Genomic DNA, 18,869 nt, shown 5'->3' on the forward strand with positions numbered 1-18,869 from the left:
CGCAGTGAGATGTTTCACTGGGGTCCAGCTGTCTCCTGCTGCACAGCTGAACCCTGTGTGACGCGAGTCCTTACATAAGCAGCGACGGGCTGAATGTGCTACACTGTAGATTCATGATGATTTCTAAGGTCATATCTGCCAGCTGTCAACAAAGCCTGGGCCTTGGTGGCGACACAGACGCACTCCTACTTTCATTCACACTCCTACGCTCTCCACTTGAGTAGAAACGTTACGAGTTCCCACAGACAGAAATACTCAAGAACGAGACACGTTTTCCCATTATGTGGCCTGTGATGTTCTTTCGTACAACCTCTCCCCCACAGAGCTGCTCGGCACCACGCACCACAATGGTTAAATTCTTGTTGGTGAGATCAAAGCCAGGCCGAACCCAGTAACCCTACAGAAATACCTGGAACCACAGCAAACAAGAGCTGGACGTTCCAGTCAAAGTTTTACAGACAGTTGGACTAAACTGTAATCAATAAATGAACCAGAACACATGGAAACACCGGCCCAGTGCAGCCTGAAGCTTTCACCAGGATGAGCAGCGGATCCACGATCATTATCGCTGAAAAAGAAGCAACACGCAAGTCTGTATGTAAAGAATGGCATCGTCTGCAAAGAAACCCACAGCAGTGAAGCCAGAAACGCTCCACCTGGATTAAAGGGTGTCACTCGGAATCCTGTCTGAGTGATCAGACAAAAACAGACCTGAACCACAACAATGCGATTCCTGTTGATTTCATTAAAGGGCGACGATGCTAATCACACAGATTTGGGTTAATCTTCTATGTAGTTAATCTCTCCAGATAAAAACAGCAGATCTGCATCTGTGACTTCAGACGCACCTGACAAGCGAGGAGGTGGAGGAGCGATCAGGGAGGAGGAGAGGGAATGATCAGGGAGGAGAGGGAGGAGTAGGAGCGATCAGGGAGGAGGAGAGGGAATGATCAGGGAGGAGGAGGAGGAGAAGGAGGAGCAATCAGGGAGGAGAGGGAGGAGCAATTGGGGAGAAGGAGAAGGAAGAGGAGCGATCAGGGAGGAGGACCAGCGATCAGGGAGGAGGAGGAGGAGCGATCAGGGAGGAGGACCAGCGATCAGGGAGGAGGACCAGCGATCAGGGAGGAGGAGGAGGAGCGATCAGGGAGGAGGACCAGCGATCAGGGAGGAGGACCAGCGATCAGGGAGGAGGTGGAGGAGCGATCAGGGAGGAGGACCAGCGATCAGGGAGGAGGACCAGCGATCAGGGAGGAGGTGGAGGAGGAGGAGGAGCATTCAAGGAGGAGGAGGAGCGATCAGGGAGGAGGAGGAGCGTTCAGGGAGGAGGAGCGATCAGGGAGGAGGAGGAGCGATCAGGGAGGAGGAGGAGCGTTCAGGGAGGAGGAGGAGGAGGAGGAGCAATCAGGGAGGAGGAGGAGGAGCGATCAAGAAGGAGGAGCGTTCAGGGAGGAGGAGGAGGGATCAGGGAGGAGGAGGAGTAGGAGCGATCAGGGAGGAGCAGCGATCAGCGTGGCTGCAGGTTCAGCGTGGTGCCGGTACGGATGGTGCTGATCCGGTGGCGCTAGACGCCGCAGGCGGCGGCGCCTCCGCAGGTTCTGTGACATTTCAAATGGATTTGTTGCTGCTCTGCTGCTGGAGCCGCACAAAGAACCCCAGCGGCTCCAAATCCTAATTACAGGCTGCGCTGACGGAGAACGGGAAGCCTTCACCCGAGAACCGGGATGTTCTGTGTAATTATCCCTGAGATATTAATAAATAGACCAGATCACATAACACACGACGCATCTGCAGCTACAAACACACAACTTATTTACCTAAAGTCAAAGACAGTCGTCCCACAATGCAACACAAGCAGGAAGCACCTGAATTTACGGAGAAGGTTTCTGCCCAAACATAAGAGGATTAGTCTGTGTGGACTAGTACAACTACAGATGCAAGTGTAGTTGTACTAGTCTGTGTGGACTAGTATTAGTACTAGTATTAGTACTACTACACATGTGGGAAACAGCTGCCGTCTTCATTCTCACAACACACTCACAGTTTGGGTCGGTTCCAAATCTGATCAGTCTGGTACTGACTGGACACCAGACTCAGAGCCCCGTGTCTCCACTCACCGTTTCCACGGAGATCAGGAAGTTTGACAGAGACGGTGGAAGCGTCCGATAACTGAGCTGCTCAGCGTTGGTTTGTTTGTTAAACAGTGTCTATGAAAACACGCAGAGGCCTCGACATTAACAGGTAACAGCTGCAGTCTGAATATTCTAATCACCTGTGAGAAGAACTGTCACAACAAACGGGCTCATTCACACAGAACCAGTCCAATTACAGGAACTGCTTCTGCTGAAGGAGGTAATCAGTGCTTGAATGTGTTTGTCCCTGAGCTGCAGCAGGAAAGAAGCCTGTCGTGGTTTCATTATGAGCAGCGGAGCAGGAAATCTATTAGGAACAAAAACTAAACTTGACCTGTTGCATCTCTGGACGGACATTTAACATCTGTGTGTGTGTGTGTGTGTGTGTGTGTGTGTGTGTGTGTGTGTGTGTGTGTGTGTGTGTGTGTGTGTGTGTGTGTGTGTGTGTGTGTGCAGGTACATCACTGTGGGTGCAAACTGGGATGTGGAAGCACGAAGACAAACAAAACCCAATGTTACATAAGATAATCTCCTTATGTAACGTCAAAACAGACACAATTACTAAGACAAATGCAGGACACAAGGTCAAAGCAGGGAAACACACGCGTGGACTCGCACCAGACATAAACACACGGCACACAGGCACACCCAGCCAAACCCGACCCGGCCCGTTCTACACAGAGCGCCGTCAGGTCACCGGATGTTTGCGTGTGCGACGTGGGAACATTGTTGTCTTTGTCCCATTCCCACAAACCAACAATGTTCCTGAACGGCCGAGTAACACGCGTCTAAAGGACCAGACCCACCAGAACCAGGGCCCAGGGCCCTGACCAGAACCCTGAACCACGATTCAGAACCATAACCCTGACCAGAAGTAAAGCAGCTGGAACCAAGGGCTGGAGGTTGGTGGGAGGTGTGGTGTCTGTCACTGGGACCCAAACGTCCTGCTCTCTAACTGGAAGCTGTAGCTGCTGTCCTACATCTGAGCCGTGATGACAGCGTGATCTCGTCCTCCTCTCAGTCCACGGACGCGGAGCAGCCTCAGCGCCGCTGCCGGGTGTCATCGTCCACCAGCGCGTCTGTCAGCACGTGGAAGACGTCTCCGTGGAGACCACATAAACGAGTCGACACGCAGGAAGTGACTTCATGATCTTAACGTGCGTCTGGAGGCACATTTAGCAGTTCAGAGGCTGGGTTCTGGGTTCTAGTTTCTGGGTTCTGGGTTCTAGGTCCTGGGTTCTGGGTTCTAGTTTCTGGGTTCTAGGTCCTGGGTTCTGTGTTCTAGGTCCTGGGTTCTGGGTTCTGGGTCCTGGGTTCTAGTTTCTGGTTTCTTGGTTCTAGGTTCTACGTTCTAGTTTCTGGCTTCTAGGTTCTGGTTTCTAGATTCTAGGTTCTGGGTTCCAGGTCCTGGGTTCTAGGTTCTGCGTTCTGGGTTCTAGGTTCTCCTGCATGCTGCCTGTCCTCTCCTCAGCATCCATCCGCCGTCGTCGAGTGCCTGTGAGGAGGCCCTTCAGCGTCCTCCATCCATACATTCCCCTTTGCTCCCACGTCGTCGCCTCACTGTCTGCACCCCCCCCTCACAGCTGGATCCGACGCACACTGGGCCCTAATGAGAGCACACAACATTGTCTGCAGGAGGCTGGCTGTTCATAGGCCATGCTGGATCACGGTAACCATGGAAATAAGTGCCACCGCGGTGACACACGCATTCAGACCCAGATGTGGTCCTCTCGACTCCTCAGTCACCAAATGCATTAGGTCTGAAAAGCCTTTACTGTGAACAGCTTGCGGCCGCGCTGCTCCACAGGGAGCTTCCAGCCCACGGGGGACGCGTTAATGCCTTCGGAGGCGAGGATGACGCAGGGCCTCACACTGAAGGTTCAGACAGTCAGCAGACGACGGCAGTGAGGCCGAACACACAGCTGCTCCCTGAACGGGTCAGCGTCAGCCTCTCATCATGTCTGATTCTCTACGGCAGCGAATCACAGGAACTGTCTGTGGAGCTGCCTCATCACTGGATTGGCTGATCCCGGGTCTGTGCAGCCTCACGCTGTCAGTCACAGCGCTGACACCAGCTCATCCTGTCGTCCACAGGTGCCTCACAGCTGAGCACAGCCTGCATTATTCACAGCGCGGCCACCGTGGAGCAGCTCTGACCACGTCTGAAGGCTGGTGTGAATGAGCCGGCGCCGGCGTGACGTCGCTCCATCTGCGTGTTTTGGTTTCTTTAAAGGTCACAACTGCGAGACTGCTCGCAGAAATCCATTAATCAGAGTCACTTTTCTGCAGCGTAGGAGGCTCCCGAAGATCAGACGTGGTAAAGAGCGTTTGATGTGAAGTATGAAAATGCAAGATCTTAATTGTCCTCCAGTTTGTTGTGGGAATCTCCTCCCTCCGGTCGGACGTGTCTGGAGTTCTGCTCCTCCAGAAACCGCCTGATGCCAAAACCACAGCCTTGAGCATGAAGGAGCGCACGGCCTTAAACAGGCAGCCGAGAAGAAAGGGGCTCCTGCCTGGAGGCGACGGCCTGCAGGTCCTGAACCACGATTTAATGCACAATCACCAAAAGCACTGCATCGCGCGAGTCTCAGGTGCATTTGCATTCAGCGGCGTCACGCTCCACTGATGCCGCTGCCTAATGCAGCAATCAGATAAGACCTGATTTCTCTCAGCAGAGCGGTAATTGCTCCAAACAAATCAGAGTGCACACATATATCCTTAAATGAAGACACGCTCGTGACCCAGAATCCGCCGGCTTCACGCGCACAGACACCAGCGGCAGCGCTGCAATCGGCTCCGAGACGGAAAGGTCGCCTTAAGCCACCGGCGGCACAGTCTCCACGTTATTGACTTTAATAAGGCGTCTAGACGAGACATCCTCCAGCAGGAGAAAAATGAAATATGGCAGAAGAAGGGAGGAGAGAAAGTGAAGGGCGAGCGAGGGAGAGGACGGAGCAACGAGGCGAAGGTGAGGAGCTGACTGGCATCAGGTCCTCAGCAACACGTTGGCAACGCTCTAAAATCACCCCTATTCTTTGCAGAAGCGATGGGTCATGACTCTGTTTTAAAACCTGAATCAGTGCGACACCGACACAATAAGAAACATAACCAATAGGAGCAGCTGATGTGAGCGAGACGAAGGCGACGTGTCAGAACCTCTGCTCCTCTCACCTGGTCTGACACCAGGTGACGGTGCTGACGGTAACCATGGCAAAGCTTTGGACCAATGCTGATGCTGAATTTGTGTCACTATGACAACACTCTGCTGCTTTTCATGTCCCAGATACAATTTCTTATCCTAATATCCGGAGCTTTGGTGCAACGTGTACACTCACAAACACCAGGACCCGGAAATCACATGTCCCATGAGCCAATATCCATTTGATTTGCATTCATGCCTCGCGCCACATTCAGATTTCCGATGAAAACGCAGAAGTTTAAATTCAGGACGACTCAATGAATGCATTGTATGAGAAGAGGGAACAAATCAGTGCCTCCCTGCAGACGGGCCGGGGCTTAATATCATTGGTTCAGGTCCTTGAGTGGTTCAGTGGATCAGTTAAATTCACTCAGCTCTGTTCGGAATAGTCCTCTTCTGTCCCCCATCGGGTAAGAGACAAACGTCTTTACTCTCTATCTACTCCAGCCACATTCAGCTGCATTGGCCTCATGCGTCAGCAGCAGAGCCCATATCAGACTCATGCAGCGCACCTGTCCCTCACGCTTTACATACAAATTGTTTCTTTTCATGTGTAATATATTCTTTTTCCAATTACGTGCAAAACTAAAATAAATGTGTTGCCAGCGCCCATCTGAGCCCGCGGCTCCTGAATGCATCGCGTGCAGACAGTTGATGAGGACCGTCGTTGAGCCCATAGATAAGTCTGAGCCCGCGTGTGGTGGAAGCGATGCAAATGCGAACACGGTTCTTATCTCATCAGCGCTGACCTGAGAGCCCAGAGTGAATTGAAACCACAGAGTAAATTAAGAGACTTATCTTGAATTCTCAGCTAGTGGCGCAAGCAAAGCTATTTGATTCTGGGCTGTTCTGGGTTTTCTACTGCCATGAACACAACCTCTGAACTGTGAGCAACAGCATCATAGAAAAAAACAGCTAATTCTGTCCATTGTAAGGAGCTAATCATTCATCCCTCTGGATCCAAAAAAGTGTTAGTCTGAGTGACAGGAGGCGAGAGGGAGAGCAAGGGAGGTGGGATGTAACACACAGCTCCAGATAAGGAGGAAAGAGGCTAAAAGAGGAGGGAGGGACACAAAGGCAACAGGAGGAGAGACGGACTGAGGATGAAACCAGAACAAACAAGCAGGCAAGTGCGTGTTTGTTTTGTGGTGCGAGTGAGCCGAGTGGCGGGTGGAGACAGAGATGGAGAGGACAGCTCTGTGCACAGGCAGACGCGGAGCGGAGCTAAATAAATGGGTTTGACTGAAGTGTTTACAAGACGCCAGCACAACGGAGCGACAGACGGACAGAGCCGAGGGCCGTGACCCGCATGAGCAGAGAAGGTGCATCCTCAGAGGCATCGCATGTGTGCTGAAAGGGGCCAGATCAGTCAGATCGGAGCCAGCGCACACCAGGATGGAGAAGTCCGGTCCCGGCTCACGTCCCATTCCCTCCTCTCACTCGTTTTAACCTCGCTGGACAGACATCGGCAGCAAAGAGCCTTTAAACACGCACACACTAGCGGCCACCTTCTGTCATGGACGATGCAGGTATTTTCAGCTCACACCTGGAGCCATAATTAACTTTACAGTGTAGTCTCTAATTGGTCACAGAATGTCACAGACGCTTGTGTTTACTCTACGAAGGCGCCGCTAACGTTTAAATTCATCCCAATTAGTGTCTCGCGTCTCCAAGCGAAGAACAGGAACAGAGAAGACGAGGAGGAAGGTGAAAGGTCGTAATGAGCTGAGGATGTAAACGCATGATCGGCTTAAACCCGGCTTTTACTATAAGCCTGAGCAGAACGGGAACAGCTTGACCCATTGTTTGCGACCAGCTCAGACCTGCAGATGAGCTGCAGGCGGTCAGAACCCGTAAACGAGGCTCGAGGACCGAGGGAGACGCAGCAACCGGACGCTAACGGTTAGCGGTTAGCAGGTGCCACCTGTTCCTGCAGAGGAGACATGGATGCAGCACTGAGCGCTCATCGAGGTGTTAACGAGCGCTGAGGTCATGGGTCAGAGGGCAGGACTCTAATAGGATGACAGCGACGCTGCGCCTCGTTTAGCCGTCGACGACCAAACGCAGCGTGAGCTGCCGCATATAGAAGCTCTAATGACAGAGCGATGCAACGCCCCCCGAGCAGCGCTTCCAGATCTGTCTGCTCCATGACAGATGGCTTCACTGATGGATGAGTCCTTATGTCCATCAATCTGTCGCACTCTTACACACACTTCACCACTTCAGGAGCGTCGATGCTCTGGATGCTGCTTTCCTGCAGCTTTCAACAAGCAGCAGACGCCAGATTCAACGTGTTCCACACAGGTCTTCATGCCACCGAGCACAAACCTGCACGGAAGCACAAACAACCAAGATCTAAGTATGTGGAGAAAGACTCAGCATCACATCCCACTCACGACGAGTTATTGACTCTGAACTCAGTGATGACCCCCTGCCGCGGCGCGCATCCAAAGCAGCCCCAGAGATGCTGGTCAACACTCCCATCGTCCTCCTCAGCTGCTCACAACCTCACGCATGCAAACGTTTGAACCAAGACTTTATTATTCTGGGCCCAGAGAAGCTACGAGGCTACGGTAGAGGAGACTATTTAGTGATGCAGCAGGAACAAGCGAGAGAATCTATTCATGCTGGAAAAGCCGTGATTATTCTAATTAGCCCTTGTTCAATATAAGAGAATAGAGAAGCAAAGCTGGTGCGAGCAGCACAGGGCTGAGACTCATTGAAGCGCATGCATGTCAGTGCTCGGCGGCTGCCAGAGATCCCACGCGTCGACTATCCTCCAGTGGAATCGCTGTTTACGTCTGAGCTCATTAACAGACGTGAAAATGTCACGAGTGATTAAAAGGTAAAGAAGTAAAGTGATCAGCAGAAGACGATGCGTTGCTGCATCACTGAGTGTGAAGCCCATTCTGCAGGTTTTTAGGCCGGGAGGAAACATCAGAGCGCGTTTCCATGGATGATAGTTCCAAAGAAAACCTCACACAGATGTGAAATCTGCAAGGCAACATCTGGACAGACCAGAAGCGCTGCGAGAACAAATTCAAGTTGGCCACAAGCACCAAAGCTGTGTTTGGAGAACAACAGGAGCCGAGCTGCATGAGAACATGCTGCGTATGAGGCGAAGAACAGGTAGCGCTGACGGAGGGAATCCTGCTGAAGATCAGCTGGTTCTCAGCTGGACAATGATCCATAGCAGCTTCAATCTCACATCAACACCAGCCTCCAAACGGAGGTGAGGAGGAGGCACGGGTGGAGTTCCTGCAGCCGTCAGGACGCTGTGGGAGCTGTGTGAACAGCTGTGTGCGAGTGTGACAGAGTTGTTTCCCTCTCCGTAACCAAGGAAACCACCCAGCGATGTGCTCATCGGAGGTTGCAGGTCACGGCTGACGTTCAGGAAATGGCTGCTGAGAGAGATTCATCTCGAGCTCGAGGGAAACAACAGCGTGTGACAGAGACAGAGCGGAGCGCGCGGACGCTGTAATGAGGAGGCTTCTTCTCTGTTGGAGCACGGTGACCTCACGTCTGCCTCCACACGGCGCTCAGAGCAGCAGCCGCGCTGATACCGCGTTTGGATCCAGAAAGGACTGTAAAAGGTCGGATCAGAGTCTCACTGAGCTGAACTCCCTGTCGCATCACGTCCAGGAGACGTCACACAGCAACTACACTGTCATGAATTCACTGTGTGAGACCTGGGAACAGCATCGTCTGCGCCGTCGTCCTGGTGAGCGTCGTCACGGCGACATCCCTGCCCCGGTCCCTTCTCAAACAGAGATGCTGGTGATTGGGCCGAGGCGGTTCTGGGGCTTCCCGGGGCGGCGCCGTGCTCTCGGCCGTTTCTAGCCTGTATTATCAGCCTCCATCTTTCACCAGTTCATCCAAACATGTTGTTCCTGTGATTAAAGTGACCTTTGACCTCTCTGGCAACTACCCAGCGCGATGACTGACGGCTCTGGCCTTTCAGGAACCTGACGTGTTTCCGCTTGGTTCTGAGGATCCGTGTACTCGCTCAGAACGACGCCTCCCCAGAGTGCTCCTTCTGCTCACGCAGTTTGAATGTTCACACAGGAAAAGTCTCAGGAATGTCATCAGTCAAGAGAGACGAAACTCTTCCATGTGTTCACACGAGCGGCAGCAGAGACGAGCTCTGGACACAGACGCTGCCACATTCATGCCGCGGCCTCGGACGCAGCTCCAGCAGCTGCATTCTGTAGCATGTGAGGCTTTTGTAAAGAATTCAGCAGCAGGATTTAGATAGAAATAGGAGGAGAAGGAGAACCCTTGCACGGACGCGTACGTGGTGCATCCACAGCTGATCTCTGATCCGTCACATCTACGACAGATCCTGGAACCTGTCACCTGTGGAGCAGAGACTCCACTCACTGCTTCACTGTTTGCTGCACTGAGCCACAGAACCGAGCGTTCATGGTCACACAACTTTTCATGCGCATCAGCTCATAGTCACAGAAAAGCACGGAGCTTTATTAGATGTGCAGCATACGTCACCTCAGACTGTGGGAGGAAATAAATCTCATAGTGAGAATGAAGTGACTCAATGAAACTCAATATTAGACACATGGCAGCAGGTAGAAAGGCTGAACGACCCGGTGCACGGCTGGAAACTAGATTAACACAGAGGAACGAGGCTGAAAGAAGCAGAGGACACCTGATTCCTCTGCGGAGGCACACGGTTATTACAGGCTCCTCATCACATGCCTTCATACATGACTGCTGCTCCTTGTTTTTTCTACCTACACCGTGATTGAGTGACGCGCCTGATGGGCCTCCTGCAGCCTCTCAGCCTCCACCACCTCCTCTCCTGCTCTCCAGCAATTCCTTCTGCAAGGCTGAATAAAGCTCCCAAAAGAGAAGGAGCAGGAGGAGTGAGCGGAGCTGAAAGAGCAGGAGCAGCAGAAGGAGCTAAAGAAGCTGAAGGAGCAGGAGGAGCTAAAGGAGCAGGAGGAGCAGGAGGAGCAGGGTCAGGAGGAGGAGGACAGGAGGTAAAGGAGGGAGGAGCAGGGGGAGAGGAGCAGGAGTGGGGAGGAGTAAAGGAGCAGGAGGAGCAGGAGGAGCAGGAGGAGCTAAAGGAGCAGGAGGAGCAGGAGGAGCTAAAGGAGCAGGAGGAGCAGGAGGAGCTAAAGGAGCAGGAGGAGCAGGAGGAGCTAAAGGAGCTAAAGGAGAAGGAGGATCTGAAGGAGCAGGAACAGCAGGAGGAGCTGAAGGAGCAGGAGGAGTGAGCGGAGCTGAAAGAGCAGGAGCAGCAGAAGGAGCTAAAGAAGCTGAAGGAGCAGGAGGAGCAGGAGGAGCCTCACAGCGACAGCAGCCAGAGTCCGCTTCCATTGTGCACGGAGGCGTGCTCTGTCCTCGTCACAACGCTGACTCTGTCGTTCCTATCGTTCCTGTCGTCCGTTTGCTTTGCGTTCCGTGTTCTAATGCGGAGCTGCATTTTCTAATGTCTCCTCAGGTTCCTGCCACTCATCCGACGCCCACAGGAGCAGATGCTCACGACGGGCACTGGTGAAAGTTCTGTGGTTCTTCACCAGGACCTGGCGGTGGATCCAGCAGAAGCAGAACCTGAGTCCACTTTGACCCAAAGACCGATCCTAGATTCAGGTTCAGCACCAACAGTGAAGGCTCTGTGTTTTCACAGCAAACAGCCCAAATGTCCCAGAACCAAAGTGTGTTAAAGTGCAGCAGGAGTTGTCTGTGTTCTGTCGTTCGCTCAGAGAACCGGCGCTTTAGTCTCGCTGTGATTCTGCAGGTCTGGAATCGTGGATCAAGTGTGTTGAACGCCTTGTTCTGCGTCTGATGTGACCTCGCGTTCCATCACCGTCTAAAGCTTCTGTTGTCATGTCCTCAGACCCAGATCTGGGGCGGGGACGTGTCCCTGGTGGTTCCTGTAGCGGTTGCCATGGCAGCAGAGCGGGATCTCCCGGTGAAAGTCCCGTCGGCAGAGTCAGAGCAGTAAACCAGGACACGCTGGTCTGAGATCAGAACCAGCGAAGAGCAGCCACGACTGTCATTAGTCACAACCGGCAGCTTGTGAACGACAGAACTGAAACCATTTAACGTTTCACACGAGGCGCTTTCAGACAGAAGCTGCAAACAAACAGCGCCGTTCGATGGATCCAGGTTCCAAAGCGTGAACACGCGTGGAGCTCACGTTCAACATCTGTGACAAAAGTCCAGGAACGGAGGAGAGAGCGTTACGGGTCAAACCACGGACCCTCAGCGACCTGTGGCAGAACCAGGCCACAGCAGGTCGTCATCAGAGCTCAGCGGCGCCGATGGGTCCACTGGGTCCATTAACCCACCGCTGAAACCGTTCTGGTTCTGAAACGTACGAGTCAAGTGGAGCATCCACGTGAAGTGGCCTCGGGTGCTTTACTCTGTGTGTGTGTGTGTGTGTGTGTGTGTGTGTGTGTGTGTGTGTGTGTGTGTGTGTGTGTGTGTGTGTGTGTGTGTGCGTGCATATATGTGTGTAGGTGTGTGTGTGTGTGTGTGTGTGTGTGTGTGTTCTCTAGGGAGAAGCTCCAAACTGCAAAACAACCCGTCGTGCTGAGTTTTCCCCCAGGTGGACGTCACGCTTTGCTGAACTCTCTCTCACACACACACACACACACACACACACACACACACACACACACACACACACACACACACACACACACACACACACACACTTTGCCCGCTTTGCTGCACACGCTGCCGTACCTGCGATGCGATGCTCAGCGCCTCCCGGCTTCTCTGAGCGACTGGCAGCGGATCGATGGCAGCGTGGACAGCTGTGCAGCCAGATGTGAGAGAGGGAGGGACGGCTTCACACAGGAAGTGATGTGCAGATAGAAGCAGTCTGAGCTCGCTCTGGGTTCTAGTTCTCCAGTTTGTGTTTTCATTCTAATCTAAAGCCTCGTTCTGCTCTGCTGTTTTCATTCCAGCGGTGGAGACCTTGACGCCTCCACCATGAAGGTCACCGTCTCAGTCCCAGAGCAGCGGTGTTAGCTCTAATAACAGACATGAGTCCTCTACACCGGGTCAGAACAGAACCAGTGCTCAGGTTGGGTCTGCAGGAGGACACACAACATGCACACAACACATGAACCCACTGCCACACTCACGTCCAGTACAATAATGTGTTCACCAGCAGCTGTGAGGATCGGCCCAGAGACGAGTGGCACCAGGAGCAGAGTGATACTGAGACACACACACACACACACACACACACACACACACACACACACACACACACACACAAATGTACATCAACACACACACACACACACACACACACACACAAATGTACATCAACACACACACACACACACACCACACACACACACACACACACACACACACACACACACACACACACAAATGTACATCAACACACACACACACACACACACCCACACACACAACCACACACACACACACACACACCCACACACACACACACACACACACACCACACAGGGGACATTTCATCACTTTTACTTGACTGCAAACAAATCATTTTTCGTTTCTCGGCACAGCAGGTTAGCGGCACAGCGAAACAGCGAGCGCGGAACAAAGTGAGAACAATAGCACCACGGCAACAATGAACAGCATCAAAGTGGAGCTGAATGAAGGAAAGGAGCAAACACAACAGGCTTTGAAACAGGGCAGTGAGAGTGCAGATGGGAGGGAAGAGGAGGCACGAGGGATAAGGAACCCACATGGCACCAAGTCTGAGAAGAGACCAAAATAAACCCATATCAAACATAAACAGCTCCCACTGCGTCCTTGATATGAAATTCCATGACTGTTCCATGACTTTCCAGAACGGAGCAGAGGCACATCTGTGGGACTCAGCGCTGAGGTTCAGCTCGTGACAGGAGAGAGAGTGAGAGCTGCAGCTTCCAGCCACGGCCTCGACCTGTTCGCTCCCAGAAAAGGTTGGAGGCTCTGATGGAAACGTGGAGCCGAGACACCTGCACCAGTGCTTCAGGCTAATCGCTGGTGTGGAGCTGCGAGTGAACACGAGAGGCTGGACCCAACGTGTTTAACATCACGCTTCAGCTCAACGCCAGCTCATGCATGAAGAAGCAACTGGGCTGAATCACAAGGTGAGAGCGAGAGCGAGAGCAGCTCCGCGGTGGAAACTGATGCACAAACGCTGCTCAGTCACAAACACCTTCCTCTACTTAGCCAGGCCAGCATTTGATTGCAGTTACAGAGAATGAGGCTCTGCCACTCGGCTCTGGCTAAACGCTGGCGCATCCTCGAGGACGGCCGCGGGCGCTCCTCCGAAGCCGAGCGCGTTTATTTATTTAGATCAAAGCAGGAGGAAGCGCTCACGGCACCGGGTCAGGAAGCGACAGACTGCTGGAGTCACGGCCTGAGACTCTGCCATGAGTCATGAGCTGGAGTCACCGCTGTGAAGGCCGAAGCTGCAGCCGCCAGGCTTCAACGGCCGCAACACATTCAGCAGCTTCAATTCAGACGTTTCTCATGAATTCAATCTGCCGGAGCTTTTCGAGCTCCTCTGCTGTAACAAAGCGTGGTGTGACGTGAAACCAGCAGTAGCTACAAGCGTTCCTCCAGACTAAAATGATACGGACTGGTTTCAGCGCAGCAGGTTCTGTTGAGAGCGACTGGAGGGACAATGGAATGGATTAACGCAGCGGCTGCAGACGCTCATCAACAAACCCAGCGGCATCCTGGGAGATCTGTGTTCTCTGTCAGGCTGAGTTTGAATGGTCCGTTTGGACTGAACCGAGCTGCGGTGGAAACATCAGCGCCTCCGTGCAGGACGGACTGAACAGGTATTAAACAGCAGCAGACTAATGTGACTACACACATTCACTGTTTTAGAGCTGCTCTTCCACCGATCACTCCGATGCGTTCAGGGTCGCTCTGAGGAGTCCGAACGTTTGGCCGCCACAGCTGACTGCGCCTGTCACCGACATCGCGCCTTTCATCCGCTTCCTCCCTCAGCGCTCAAAGGCCTCTCTGTGGGGACGGCTCCTCCAGATGGGGCTCGCTGGGCCGGCACGCGACCCGTACGTGCAGCTCACACACAGAACCCGCTGACCCGCGCGGGCCGACGGCGGCGCCGGCGTGAGGCGGCGACTGCAGGTCAGAAACCATCGATCTGTTCCAAACTCCTGCTGCCTGATGCAGTCCTTCACTGAAGCAAACGCCCCACAACAACACTGAAACACGTCAGTTCAGGCTCTAAAGCCTCAGAATCATGAAGCAGTGGTTCCATTTTTCTGGACTAAATGTCACACATTTGCTTCAGTAGCTGCAGGTTGTGGAATCTGTGAACAAAAACGTTCTCTGATTCCCACAATTATTTTAAGTTTTGTGTCATTGTCGCTTCGTCCTGAGGTGATTATTCTCATGTGAACCTGTGGCCCAGTGTCGCTGAGATGTATTTGGTGAAACCAGGAAGGACAGAGAGTGAACTGCGCAGCACTGAGCGCTCCAGTGTTCTGTTACACCACGCCGCAAGGGCTTCCAAGAAATGTGACACAGAACCGCAGCGGGAGACGCTCCTCAGCCGATATATGGAGACATGAAAGGTAACGATCCAGAACATGATCCCGCCCCCGGAACCTGAGCGCAGGTGAGGCCACTGGGATGTGACGTCACTGGGATGTGGCTGGTCACTAGGTGAACCCAAACCGCTGCAGCTCCATCCAGAACAGCAGCATGAGAGTTTCATCTGCGAACTAGAGCTTTACATTCACACTAAACCATTAGTCTCTGTCCCGACACTGGAGGACGCAAACAAAACGCAAAACTCCAACCGCAACAAGCCCGTGCCTTGGAAATTACGCACGTGACGCGCCCACGAACGTGAAACGCAGCCTGAGCAGAGGCTGAGTCCCGGACGCGCTACCGTCGTGTGCGTGCGCGTCAAACCCCAGAACGCACTACACCTGGACCACAGAACGAACCGGACCACACCGAAACAAGCTCGGTCCCGCTCCTGCGTAAATCAACCCCAACGCGCTCCTCAGATGATTCGCTCCGGCTCCACTCGCAGTGGAAGCACATTCTACACTCTGGCGCTCCTGGACACCGACCCCGGGTCAGCGGAGGGTTCTACCTTGATGATGCTGCTGCGTCGGGGCGCCGCCTTCACCGACTCCAGCAGGATGGTGTCCGTGTCGGGGCCGCCGGGGAGGACGACGCCGCTGCGCCGGCCGCGGGACGCGCGGGGCGGGACGCATTCGGGCGCTCCGTCGCCGCACGGTCCGTCTCCGCAGCCCTCGCGCTCAGACATGTCGACGAGAAGCGGAGCAAATTAGTGAACTCGACCTGAATAAAGTTTGCCTCCGCTGCGCGTGGGAGCCATTCAAGCACAAAGCGGATCTTCAAGCATCAGCCGCGCAGCCGCTCGGTCACACTGGAGATGACGCTTCGGTTGATTATGGAGAGATTCCCACAGTCAGTAGCAGCGGCCGCGTCGACTTTAGGCTCAGTCCGTTCCAGCTCCGCTCCAACGCCCTCCGTTCAAATCAAAGCATCGCATGCACGTAGCGTCCGCTTCCCGCGGTCCTGGACCGGCGCGCTCCCCGCGGACGCGCAACAGGTCTCCGTCGCCTCGTCCTCCAGGCGTCACAGCATCCGGCGGTGAGCGAGTGCGCGCGAGGCGGTGTTTGGAGGAAGAAGAGCTTTGAAAACAGTCCAGCGCCGGCTACGAGGCGCCGCGAAGCCAAAGTGCAAAGAGGAGCGAACTCGCGCCGCGCACGCGCCGGTGGAGGAGGCGGTCGGCGGCTCCGCGCTCGTCCCTGACTGGACCCGGGAAACGGCCGCCTGGTCGCAGTCCGAGCCGCAGCTGCCCACTTCGGACGACGCGAGGAAACAACTGACAGCCGCGCCGCCCTTCTCTTCATCCCTCGCCGGGCCCGCCCACACGCTGGCCGCAGTCGTGACTGACGCGCGCGCGGGCCAATGGGCAGCGCCGCTGGGAGCTGTGGAAACAGCCAGCGCCGCTGTGATTGGTGGAGAACCGCGTCTCCTCAGACGAGACGAGCGGAGACGCAGAAACGCTCGGAACCTCGAGGAAGACGAAAAGTCTCAATAGTTCTTACTGTTACATGCGCCAGACGATGAACGACCGATCTGTAGTAGCAACGAACGCCCGTTTGCTTGAGCGCTTCTCGAAGATAAAACTGTCCACTCTGACAACAGGTTATTGCATTAGTTCTGTGTTTTACGGAGTTTTGAGAGTCGCTCAAAGCTGTGCCTCAAACAAACAGCAGCGCTTCATCATATCGGAAGGTTGGACATTTGAACGTCAGTGACCTCTGACCTTTCATTACTCAGATGGAGCGGCTTCAGAGCGGGCTCGTGCCCAGTGCTGAGGTTTAATAACAGCGTGATACATTATTCACGGGAATGGGAAAACTGCCTTTTCATTCCTGGCTCCTTCCAGGAAGTTCAGAGGGTGAAGGAGGAGGAACTCCCCCAGCGCTGGCTGTTTAATGCGCTGCTCAAGGACACACGCGCAGATTGTGTTGTTGCCTGAACCCGGATTGTTTGGGAGTTACCGCTGAATCATAACATCAGGCCTCGGCTGTAGACGCACGTGTGGAGAAGCAGGTGCCCGTTGTCCGCTGAGCTGCGACGCGGTTCCGTTCACCCGCTGCTCGTAGCGCTCCTCGTCTGACTGGACGCAGGTCCGTTATGATGAAGACCATAAACCAAGACGTCCAGCTGTTATTCTTCGACCTCGGACCTCGTCCCTGGAGCCTCGTTGGCGGCTCGTATGAAATGACGTCACATCCCCAGTGTTTAAGAGTGATACTTGGTGCTCGGTGCTCGTCTCTATCCCCGCGTGAGAGGTTTGCACATGCTCAGAAGCCTCGTGACCCCTGAGCAGCGTTTGAAGCCCCAGCCTCGGCTTAAACTCCCCCCGTTCCCGTCCAGGCAGATATGAGCGTGTTGTGAATGCGTGCGGACCTTGAGCCGCAGCTGTGGAATGTGTTCTGCCGGTGAGGCCTATTAGCACCAGGAGCTCGGCGCTCGCACCTCGCTTGTCACAATCTGCAGGTCCGCTTTGTGAAGAGTCCGTGTCAGAACCACAGAAGCAGCAGCTCGAACGGTCGCTGCACATTTTCATACATGTTCTATCAGAACCATACGTCAGTAATGTGGGCTCGGTTTTCTGGTGGGGTTTCTTTGGCTGCTTCAGCAGCTCGGCGCGTGTCCGACCAGCGACCACCGGCTCACGCTGCCTCAGGTTTCTGGCTGTAGCAGAGCAGAGGCTTGCGTCGAAGCAGTGTTTGTTCCTTGAAGAACGTAAGCGTTGTTCCCATCTTATCTCTGACATTTAGCTGCTGCAGGAGGACAGTTAAATAGAAGATGCCTGAAAAAACAAACACTTTCGAGGCTAAAAACAGAGTCTGACAGAGTGTTCTTTCAAGCCCTGGTGCTACGTTCCCACCAGGGTGTGAGATGGTTAAGGCCTGGAGACTCAGGGTCCTGGAGACCCGGAGGCCTGGAAACCTGGAGTCCTGGAAACCTGGAGTAATGGAGAAATGGAGGCCTGGAGGCCTGGGGTCCTGAAGTCCTGGAGACCTGGAGACCCGGGGTCCTGGATACATGGAGGCCTGGGGACCTGGTGACCTGGAGTCTTGGCGACCTGGAGTCCTAGAGTCCTGGAGTCCTGGAGACCTGGAATCTGGTAGTCCTGGAGACCTGGAGTCCTCAACTCCTGGAGGTCTGATGGTCTGATGACGTGTGCTCAGGAGGCAGGTGATGCTGTTCCCAGCTCAGGTTTGCCTGTGAACCTCTATTAACACTTCTCTTCTCTGTTTTCTAATATTTTTTATAATTATTCTACTGTCACGTTGCGACAGCTACAGTATAAAACACACTTAATCCTGGACCTGGATGCTTAATTAACTCTCATCTGATCGTTTCTCTACATTCTCTGAGCATTTAGATGTTTTTCCACTTGACCATGGGACTGATGAACATCAACAACATCCACACTCATGCTTCTTTCAAGCGAACTCTTGAGTTTACTCTCACATGTGAAGCAAATTTGTCTAAACACACACACGCATGCACACTTTGTAAACTCTTGCTCTGTGACCTCTCTCTGCGGTTGAAGCAGAGCTTCACTTCTGCGCTGTGAAGCTAGTACATGAACAAATGTTTTTAATGTTGACCGTGTTTTTCATACTTTGCTCCCAGAAACAGCAGCGTTCCGGGTGTTTAAACAAAACAAAATAAACATAAACAACTCAGCTGAACTCCAAGGTCAGGGTCAAACAGGGTCACGTGAAGTGTTTTCTATTTACGCACGCTGCTCAAAAAACCCACTTTTCGGCCACTAGATGGCGCCGCCTACTAACAAGCCGACAAAGCGATGGCAGCGCGAGAACCGAAGATGATTCATGTGTAATCTTAATATTCATCATTTAAAAACGTGCAAGTGGCTTTTTATGGAGCTGTTTTCAGGTCTCGCTTTTGAACTCTTTCGCTTTTGTTTTTCCTACATTTTTGATAAGAAGTGATACTAATGTATAAAATGTCTTTTTTAT

At 53.4% G+C, this 18,869-nt stretch overlaps 1 protein-coding gene across 1 annotated transcript in view; it reads right to left on the reverse strand.

Moving 5' to 3' along the window:
- The window catches only part of plcl1 (phospholipase C like 1), a 37,019-nt gene extending 20,802 nt beyond the window's left edge, over positions 1-16,217 (reverse strand). Inside the window, exon 1 of the mRNA XM_029136411.3 lies at positions 15,422-16,217. Within this exon, the coding sequence (XP_028992244.1) occupies positions 15,422-15,598 (177 nt within the window). The 5' untranslated portion in view covers positions 15,599-16,217. The remainder of the gene's footprint in view (positions 1-15,421) is intronic.
- Between the last annotated feature and the right edge of the window lie 2,652 nt (positions 16,218-18,869).

Source organism: Betta splendens, chromosome 21 (genome assembly GCF_900634795.4).
Source record: "Betta splendens chromosome 21, fBetSpl5.4, whole genome shotgun sequence".
NCBI classification, from domain to species: domain Eukaryota; kingdom Metazoa; phylum Chordata; class Actinopteri; order Anabantiformes; family Osphronemidae; genus Betta; species Betta splendens.